At 39.7% G+C, this 10,930-nt stretch overlaps 1 protein-coding gene across 1 annotated transcript in view; it reads right to left on the reverse strand.

Annotated features, from left to right (window-relative positions):
• Positions 1 to 387: 387 nt before the first annotated feature.
• Positions 388 to 10,930, reverse strand: part of LOC139763935 (uncharacterized) — a 34,293-nt gene continuing 23,750 nt past the window's right edge. The window contains exons 5-6 of the mRNA XM_071690406.1: positions 10,874 to 10,930; positions 388 to 6,610 (exon numbers count right to left, since the gene is read on the reverse strand). The exon at positions 10,874 to 10,930 is cut by the window's right edge and continues 129 nt beyond it. Coding sequence (XP_071546507.1) covers positions 6,429 to 6,610; positions 10,874 to 10,930 — 239 coding nt within the window. The 3' untranslated portion in view covers positions 388 to 6,428. The remainder of the gene's footprint in view (positions 6,611 to 10,873) is intronic.

Raw genomic sequence — 10,930 nt, forward strand, 5'->3', positions numbered from 1 at the left:
ACTGTTTTGCAAGTCATTTAATGCTTGTAAAGATTCTAGCACTATGCTGTTTTCTGTTACCAAGGGAGTTACTGGCTTTTCAAAAATGAGGGGGACATTAAAGAAATGGCAAAAAGCAATTAGTATAAAGCAGCAACCTTATATATATTTTTCAAAAAAAAGTGTGTTAAAATTTAATTGAAAGTTTCCACATGAAACAATTTATTTTTATTTTATTATACTTTGTCGCTGTCTCCCGCGTTTGCGAGGTAGCGCAAGGAAACAAAACATTGAAAAATGCCAATAGATATTGTAATGAAACATCTTCAAATCACATGGTAATAGCGATACAGTATACTAATATAATTTTCAAGCAAAATCTTTATGTGTTAATTAAAACATTAAAAGTTCTGATTTGATTTTTTACTCTAGATACAGCTGAGTAAATGAGACATATAAGTGATAGTAGATGGAATATATAAAACGAACAATGCCAGTTAAATGTGGTTGATAAGAGTTGCACTTGTCTGATTAACTTTTTCCAAAGACTTGACTTCCTGTATCTACTGATTGATTTCCTGTATCTACTGATCTTAAAACTACTATAGTATTGCAATGAATTGTACATCAAGTTTTGCCAGTTGATCTCGTACATGATACACCAAAAGAATCTTTTTGCATTTATGACTTAAGGTAGAGCATCGAGATAACTTTTGGTATTTCTGACCTGGCTATGGTCTATCTGAGGGCTGCTATGTCTTTAAGCATCTTTGCATGTTGTGCAAGTACTGGCTGGTGAGATTAACAGAAGTATGACCAGCTGTTCTACCTAAGGAAGCATTCCACAAACTTAAGGCACCATAGGTAAGAAAATCTTCAGTGGCTGTTTCCCTGAATTGCTTACATAAGAAAGCTAAGTTCTTGTTCCAGAGAATCTGTCAGCTTGGATATTTATGGTCTACTGGTATATTGAAATATTCGGTCAGTAGCACTGAACCTAATGTTTATACTCAATTTATAAAAAAAGATTTAATTTGCAAATATCAATCAGAAATACACTAAAATAGAATATTTATCATAACTATATTATTTCACTGATTTACAATTTTTTTTTTTTTTTTTTTTTTTTTTTTTTTTTTATACTTTGTCGCTGTCTCCCGCGTCTGCGAGGTAGCGCAAAGGAAACAGACGAAAGAAATGGCCCAACCCCCCCCCCCCATACACATGTACATACACACGTCCACACACGCAAATATACATACCTACACAGCCTTCCATGGTTTACCCCAGACGCTTCACATGCCTTGCTTCAATCCACTGACAGCACGTCAACCCCTGTATACCACATGACTCCAATTCACTCTATTTCTTGCCCTCCTTTCACCCTCCAGCATGTTCAGGCCCCGATCACACAAAATCTTTTTCACTCCATCTTTCCACCTCCAATTTGGTCTCCCTCTTCTCCTCGTTCCCTCCACCTCCGACACATATATCCTCTTGGTCAATCTCTCCTCACTCATTCTCTCCATGTGCCCAAACCATTTCAAAACACCCTCTTCTGCTCTCTCAACCACGCTCTTTTTATTTCCACACATCTCTCTTACCCTTACGTTACTTACTCGATCAAACCACCTCACACCACACATTGTCCTCAAACATCTCATTTCCAGCACATCCATCCTCCTGCGCACATCTCTATCCATAGCCCACGCCTCGCAACCATACAACATTGTTGGAACCACTATTCCCTCAAACATACCCATTTTTGCTTTCCGAGATAATGTTCTCGACTTCCACACATTTTTCAAGGCTCCCAAAATTTTCGCCCCCTCCCCCACCCTATGATCCACTTCCGCTTCCATGGTTCCATCCGCTGACAGATCCACTCCCAGATATCTAAAACACTTCACTTCCTCCAGTTTTTCTCCATTCAAATTCACCTCCCAATTGACTTGACCCTCACCCCTACTGTACCTAATAACCTTGCTCTTATTCACATTTATATCCTAACCTCAAATTGTCAACCAGGATTCTGAATTTTAAAAAATAGATTTTTAAAAATGTCCAAGTGCCACTATAATTCATTAGCTAAAATGAGAAAATAGGAAATTACATCAAATTTTGTGTCAACATATTAATAAATGTATAAAATTTCAATTTTAGTTAAAACATTGACAAATTACCTTCAATCTGAATGTGTAATCTGCTTATTGACATGGTTAGGTTCATTTTCATTTGGGCTGTCACACTGATAGTAAGAGTACCTGCCCCAAACTGATATACAATATTTTTCTTCAAAACCACTGCATTGCACTAAAACTCAAAAATTCACCCACTGTAATACATTCAATATTATTCCCCTGTACATCCCACAGTAAAAGTGTGCATGTATGTGTTAGAGGAGGGGGACAACTGTGTTGTCCTTCCATTAAAAAGGGAAGGATGCATCCACCCAACCCCTACTGATTAAAGTTCATTTCTGTTACCAAAATCCCTCCATCCCAGAAATGGACAAGGGGAAATTAGATGGAGTTTTTTTGTAATTTCAAAGTCAAGTGCAAGAGTGTCTGATAGAGGTGGGTAGGTCCTGTGCTTGTCTCATTACTCCCTAAGTATTCCCACAAAGATCACAGTTAGTTATTTATTCACATTTTTCATTTTCTTCTTCACTTTCCTCATCACTTGATAGATATAATAAGATATAAGATAGATATAATACTAGGCATACTAGGACAGGGATGAGTGGAAACCCTTTTGCCTTGGCCACCCCGTTAATGGGAGTTCTAATGGGCATCAGAGATACAGATAGATAGAAAGGGGATACTTAAATGAACAGAATTTTTTTCTGAATCTATCTGGTGACAGAAGAGGCCTCAGTAGCTGCTAATGGTATAATAAATTTGCTGGGTATACAAAAAGCAGTATGAGAAGTTAAAACAAACAGATGTTGATTACTGTCCTGTAAGAGAACATCTACATATCTTGACTGCCAATTTAAGGGTTAAGGAATGTGTAGAAGGAAAGGTCACTGTTGGTTAGGGCATAAATGGGTAGGTTTGAAGATGTAGTAGTCCCAACAGTGCTGTATGGATGAGTCTTGGGCTCTGAATGCAAAAGTAAGGAGGTGGGTAGTAGTCCCAGCAGTACTGTATATACGAGTCTTGCGCTCAGAATGCAAAAGTAAGGAGGTGGGTAGATGTGTTGGAAATAAAGTGCATGAAGACAATATATGGTGAAAGAGGTTGATCAAGTAATGAATAACAGTTTTAGAGAAAGGAGTGGTAGTAAGCACAGTCTGATACGGAGAGCAACCAGGTTTTAATGAAATGGTTACATTTAGATGATGAGTAAAGAAAGATGTATATGATCTACTTGTCAGAAATGGAGGGAACAAGGGCAAGACCAAGAGGGAGATGGAAGGATGGGTTGAAAGAGGCTTTGTGGTAACAGAGACTGAATGTTTAGGATGGTAAAAGGCATGCACAGGACAATGAATTGGGTCAATGTTGTAAATGGGGATGATGTGCTGTTGGTGGCTTAACAAGGGCATATGAAGCAGTCAAGGTAGTCCATGGAATAGTCTGTGGGACTTGGCTATCGGTAGTTACTGGTTACACTTTATGAACACAAAACCTGAGGAGTGGATACGTGCAAATGAGACAGATGTTCCTTTGTTCTTGATGATATTGTGCTGAAGTGGAAGAAGCAATTTAGTATAAAAATAGAAAAATGTGCAAAACTGGCTCATTGATAGAAGAAAACACATTATGCTAAAAATTACGTGTGAGCTGAAATTAGCAAAGCATGATCTACAATGATTTTTTGGTATATCTTTTAAACTGCCCTCATTTACCTCTGTGGAAGGTATTAAGAATATATGGTGTGGGAGGCGAGTTGTTAGAAGCAGTGAAAAGTTTTTATCGAGCATGTAAGGCATGTGTACATGTAGGAAGAGAGGAAAGTGATTGGTTCTCAGTGAATGTAGGTTTGCGGCAGGGGTGTGTGAAGTCTCCATGGTTGTTTAATTTGTTTATGGATGGGGTTGTTAGGGAGGTGAATGCAAGAGTTTTGGAAATAGGGGCAAGTATGCAGTCTGTTGGGGATGAGAGAGCTTGGGAAGTGAGTCAGTTGTTGTTCGCTGATGATACAGCGCTGGTGGCTGATTCATGTAAGAAACTGCAGAAGCTGGTGACTGAGTTTGGTAAAGTGTGTGAAAGAAGAAAGTTAAGAATAAATGTGAATAAGAGCAAGGTTATTAGGTACAGTAGGGTTAAGGGTCAAGTCAATTGGGAGGTAAGTTTGAATGGAGAAAAAGTGGAGGAAGTAAAGTGTTTTAGATATCTGGGAGTGGATCTGGCAGCGGATGGAACCATGGAAGCGGAGGTGAATCATAGGGTGGGGGAGGGGGCAAAAATCCTGGGAGCCTTGAAGAATGTGTGGAAGTCGAGAACATTATCTCGGAAAGCAAAAATGGGTGTTTGAAGGAATAGTGGTTCCAACAATGTTGTATGGTTGCGAGGCGTGGGCTATGGATAGAGTTGTGCGCAGGAGGGTGGATGTGGAAATAAAAAGAGCGTGGTTGAGAGAGCAGAAGAGGGTGTTTTGAAATGGTTTGGGCACAAGGAGAGAGAGTGAGGAAAGATTGACCAAGAGGATATATGTGTCGGAGGTGGAGGGAACAAGGAGAAGTGGGAGACCAAATTGGAGGTGGAAAGATGGAGTGAAAAAGATTTTGAGTGATCAGGGCCTGAACATGCAGGAGGGTGAAAGGCGGGCAAGAAATAGAGTGAATTGGATCGATGTGGTATACCTGGGTCGACGTGCTGTCAATGGATTGAATCAGGGCATGTGAAGCGTCTGGGGTAAACCATGGAAAGTTGTGTGGGGCCTGGATATGGAAAGGGAGCTGTGGTTTCAGGCATTATTGCATGACAGCTAGAGACTGAGTGTGAACGAATGGGGCCTTTGTTGTCTTTTCCTAGCGCTACCTTGCACACATGAGGGGGGAGGGGGATGTTATTCCATGTGTGGCGAGGTGGCGACGGGAATGAATAAAGGCAGACAGTGTGACGTATGCATGTGTATATATGTATGTGTCTGTCTGTGTATATATATGTGTACATTGAGATGTATGGGTATGTATATTTGTGTGTGGACATGTATGTATATACATGTGTATGGGGGTGGGTTGGGCCATTTCTTTCATCTGTTTCCTTGCGCTACCTTGCAAACGCGGGAGACAGTGACAAAGCAAAATATATATATATATAAACTGGAGTGTATTCTTTCATTTGCAGGTATCCTTAACATACTTAGTGAGCTAAAGTGAAGAGAGGCTTAAGCATTTACATAAATTTTTCACTTTTTACAAACAATTTGTCTCCTTTTACATAACAAAATGCATCCATTACACATGATAAGAATTCATTCCCTTGGTATACTCATTTGAATACTTTAATCTCATAACAAATAACTCGCTGCACCTATTCAACTCCTTTCTTTTTTCAGTTTCTGTATTTCCTTACCTTCAATATAATACCATGAAACTTCACCAAACTGTCTTTGGCCATACTTTCCTTATAATATTTTTTTAAGGGTCCAGTCTGATGAGGTCAGGTAATACTTGAAGTATGAAAAGGGTTAAAGAGAAGTAAGGATAGAAGAGATAATCTAAGTCTTGGAGGATTTGGACAACCTGCCTTTTAAAAAGGATTAGATCGTAGTTCTTAGGAAAGACAAGAAAAGGTACAGTTTGTGGTGCTGGGAAGGAAACATATGTTACAATGACCCAACTTTCAGTTTCCAATGGCAGTACAAAAATCGTGAGAGGCAGCAGCTTGCAGATTTGGATTTTAGTAGGGGCAAGTAAGCAGCCAGTTCTGTGTCCCTAATACTAGCTAGATCATATAATACTCTGCAAGCTACTGTACACATTATTTCTGTATGGCCACTGGAAACTTGAGGAAGGGTGGGCCATGTGGTCTCTTTCCTCAAAGAGCAGTCTTTCTCCAACTCTCTTGAGTCAGTTCCTACATGACCTATTATCTTACACAAACCTCAAAATGAAGGTCCTTTCATATGCAGAGGACCTAACAATCACATTACAACACCTTAACATCACAGTAGCAACTTCACACATGCAGCTCTTCATTACATAACTGAAACAATGGCTTATACACAACAGAATGTCTACATCTCTGCAGAAGTCTTCCATCACCCTTTTAAATCCAGACAGACATGAATCCATCACACACACACTCTAGTCAGGCAAACACTGAGGTAATTACATCTTTTACTTTTGAATACTAATCTATCCATTCATTTAAGAAATGTTTTGTGTACATAAGGTTAAAGGATCTTCAAACCAATCCCTCCACTAAGGGATTAATAAGACATCCTACAACAACATATAGGCTTTTAACATACTGTATTTCTACAGAAAAACATTGTTAATAATAAGTGATACCAAATGAGAGAGATTTGGTAGTATCAATAAGGTTGATAGCCTCCAGGTAATCATCCAAGGAAGTCTTACGGAAGCCTGTGATGCTGAAGGATGCAAGTTGTTTCTTCCACTCTGGAAGCTTATGGATGTTCAACAAGGCCTCCTTAATGCTATTCTTTTTATCTTCTGAAAAACAATGCACAGCCCTGTTACTTGGAGAATGAATGAAAGTAATTAACAGTGAATTAGAATACAATGAGTGGGAACAGACTAGAATTTAGAGCTAAGGTAAACTGAAAGGATTAAATAGAGTTTGAAAGATAGGTAAAATGTACAGCAACCCTTATGACCAAGAGGAATCTGCTTTCAGTGTATTACATCAGGAAAAGGAATGATAAACACAATTTATTTATTATTCGTTATACTTATCCACCGTCTCCAAAGTTAGTGAGATAGTGCAAGGAAACAGACGAGGAATGGCTCAACCCACCCACATACACATGTATATATACAAACGCCCACACATACACATATACATACCTACACATTTCAACGTATACATACATATACATACACAGACAAGTGTATGTATATGTATATATATGTATACTTATCCACCGTCTCCAAAGTTAGTGAGATAGTGCAAGGAAACAGACGAGGAATGGCTCAACCCACCCACATACACATGTATATATACAAACGCCCACACATGCACATATACATACCTACACATTTCAACGTATACATACATATACATACACAGACAAGTGTATGTATATGTATGTGAGAGGCAAGTGTTTTTGGAGCAGATGAGTGATTGTGTTAGCAGTTTTGATGCACAAGAGCGGGTTATAGTGATGGGTGATTTGAATGCAAATGTAAGTAATGTGGCAGTTGAGGGAATAATTGGTGCACATGGGGTGTCTAGTGCTGTAAATGGAAATGGTGAAGAGCTTGTAGATTTGTGTGCTGAAAAAGGACGGTGATTGGGAATACTTGGTTTAAAAAGAGAGATATACATAAGTATATGTATGCAAGTAGGAGAGATGGCCAGAGAGCATTATTGGATTACGTGTTAATTGATAGGTGTGGGAAAGAGAGACTTTTGGATGTTTATGTGCTGAGAGGTGCAACTGGAGGGATATCTGATCATTATTTTGTGGAGGCAAAGGTAAAGATTTGCAGAGGTTTTCAGAAAAGATGAGAGAATGTTGGGGTGAAGAGAGTTGTGAGAGTGAGCTTGGGAAGGAGACTTTTGTGAGGAAGTACCAGGAGAGACTGAGTGTAGAATGGAAAAGGGTGAGAGCAAAGGACATAAGGGGAGTGAGGGAGGAATGGGATGTATCTAGGGAAGCAGTGATGGCTTGCGCAAAAGATGCTTGTGGCATGAGAAGCGTGGGAGGTGGGCAGATTAGAAAAGGTAGTGAGTGGTGGGATGAAGAAGTAAGATTAGTAGTGAAAGAGAAGAGAGAGGTATTTGGACGATTTTTGCATGGAAAATAGTGCAAATAACTGGGAGATGTATAAAAGAAAGAGGCAGGAGGTCAAGAGAAAGGTGTAAGAGGTGAAAAAGAGGGCAAATGAGAGTTGGGGTGAGAGAGTATCATTAAATCTTAGGGAGAATAAAAATGTTTTGGAAGGAGGTAAATAAAGTGCATAAGACAAGAGAACCAATGGGAACATCGGTGATGGGGCTAATGGGGAGGTGATAACAAGTAGTGGTATGTGAGCACGAGATCAAAGTGAGTATTTTGAAGTTTAGTTGAATATGCTAGATGACAGAGTGGCAGATATAGGGTGTTTTGGTTGAGGTGGTGTGCAAAGTGAGAGGGTCAGGGAGAATGATTTGGTAAACAAAGAAGAGGTAGTGAAAGCAGGCAAGGCAGCAGGTTTGGATGGTATTGCAGTGGAATTTATTAAAAAAGGGGTTGACTGATGTTGACTGGTTGATGAGGATATTCAATGTATGTATGACTCATGGTGAAATGCTTGAGGATTGGCAGAATGCATGCATAGTGCCATTGTACAAAGGCAAAGGGGATAAAGGCGAGTGTTCAAATTACAGAGGTATATGTTTGTTGAGTATTCCTGGTAAATTATATGGGAGGGTATTGATTGAGAGGATGAAGGCATGTACAGAACATCAGATTGGGGAAGACCAGTATGGTTTCAGAAGTGGGAGAGGATGTGTGGATCAGGTGTTTGCTTTGAAGAATGAATGTGAGAAATACTTAGAAAAACAAATGGATTTACATGTAGCATTTATGGATCTGGAGAAGGCATACGATAGAGTTGATAGAGATGCTCTGTGGAAGGTATTAAGAGTATATGGGGTAGGAGGCAAACTGCTGGAATCAGTGAAAAGTTTTATCAAGGATGTAAGGCATGTGCACAAGTAGGAAGAGAGGAAAGTGATTGGTTCTCAGTGAATGTCGGTTTGTGGCAGGGGTGCATGATGTCTCCATGATTGTTTAATTTGTTTATGGATGGGGTTGTTAGGGAGATGAATGCAAGTTTTGGAGAGAGGAGCAAGTATGAAGTCTGTTGGGGATGAGAGAGCTTGGGAAGTGAGTCAGTTGTTGTTCGCTGATGATACAGCACTGGTGGCTGATTCATGTGAGAAACTGCAAAAGCTGGTGACTGAGTTTGGTAAAGTGTGTGAAAGAAGAAAGTTAAGAGTAAATGTGAATAAGAGCAAGGTAATTAGGTACAGTAGGGTTGAGGGTCAAGTCAATTGGGAGGTAAGTTTGAATGGAGAAAAACTGGAGGAAGTAAAGTGTTTTAGATATCTGGGAGTGGATCTGGCAGCGGATGGAACCATGGAAGCGGAAGTGGATCATAGGGTGGGGGAGGGGGCGAAAATCCTGGGAGCCTTGAAGAATGTGTGGAAGTCGAGAACATTATCTCGGAAAGCAAAAATGGGTATGTTTGAAGGAATAGTGGTTCCAACAATGTTGTATGGTTGCGAGGCGTGGGCTATGGATAGAGTTGTGCGCAGGAGGATGGATGTGCTGGAAATGAGATGTACGAGTACAATGTGTGGTGTGAGGTGGTTTGATTGAGTAAGTAACGTAAGGGTAAGAGAGATGTGTGGAAATAAAAAGAGCGTGGTTGAGAGAGCAGAAGAGGGTGTTTTGAAATGGTTTGGGCACATGGAGAGAATGAGTGAGGAAAGATTGACCAAGAGGATATATGTTTCGGAGGTGGAAAGATGGAGTGAAAAATATTTTGTGTGATCGGGGCCTGAACATGCAGGAGGGTGAAAGGAGGGCAAGGAATAGAGTGAATTGGATCGATGTGGTATACCGGGGTTGACGTGCTGTCAGTGGATTGAATCAGGGCATGTGAAGCGTCTGGGGTAAACTATGGAAAGCTGTGTAGGTATGTATATTTGCGTGTGTGGACGTATGTATATACATGTGTATGGGGGTGGGTTGGGCCATTTCTTTCGTCTGTTTCCTAGCGCTACCTCGCAAACGCGGGAGACAGTGACAAAGCATAAAAAAAAAAATGTATATTATACCTAATCGTTGTTTCCCCGCGTCAGGAAGGCACCAGGAGACGAAGAATGGCCCATCCACTCATATACACACACTTATATATATATACACATAACTGCCCAAACATGCACATATACATACATATATATATCAACATATACATATATACACATCCATCCTTACACCTCCAATTTGGTCTCTTACTTCTTGTTCCCTCCACCTCTGACACATATATCCTCTTTGTCAATCTTTCCTCACTCATGCTGTGCTAAGGCACTCCATAAATCAATAGAAATAAAGTTCATTTAGTCATTACCGTAAGGGGTAGTTCTAAATATTATCAGGTGGACAATACATTAAAAAAATCTGAGAGAGAGAGAGATTAGGGTTCAATATTGTATCTAATCTTTTGCTAAAACTAAATGTCAGAAGAACTGTGAAAAATGCAATCTGTCTGCTAGCAGCACATTCAAATGTATGGTTATGGACATGTAAAATTATTCACCAATATGCCAGACCAAAACTGGATTATGTCTTGCAAGTCTACGGCTAAAGAAGGACAAAGTTCTGATTGAAGGTACAGAGAAAAGAAACTAAAATGATAACTAAATTAGGAGATTAAGCTACAATGTGAGGCTGACAGCTACAAAGATGTCCATCATGGAGGAAAAGAGAGAAAGTGAGGGTGACCAGATAAGAGCTGCTGGATGATATTGAGATAAAACACCAGATTAACCAAAGACCATGACAAAAAGCTGGTTAAAAAGCTAATTGGAATGAATGTTAAGTACTGGTTTAGTGCTAGGGTGATAAACGGTTGGATAAACCTAAACAAATAGACTATGAATCCTGACAGTTTGCAAATAATAAAATTTATTTAGTAACTGTTCTGCAAAATGGGGATAATCATGTGGTAATAAAGTTAAGAAGAAATTTATGCAGAACTAACCTGACAGCTTTGAGTTAACTAATATGGGGTATGGTGGCAGTGGTCCCCATGACTCCT

This window comes from Panulirus ornatus, chromosome 48 (assembly GCF_036320965.1).
Source record: "Panulirus ornatus isolate Po-2019 chromosome 48, ASM3632096v1, whole genome shotgun sequence".
Classification (NCBI taxonomy): Eukaryota; Metazoa; Arthropoda; class Malacostraca; order Decapoda; family Palinuridae; genus Panulirus; species Panulirus ornatus.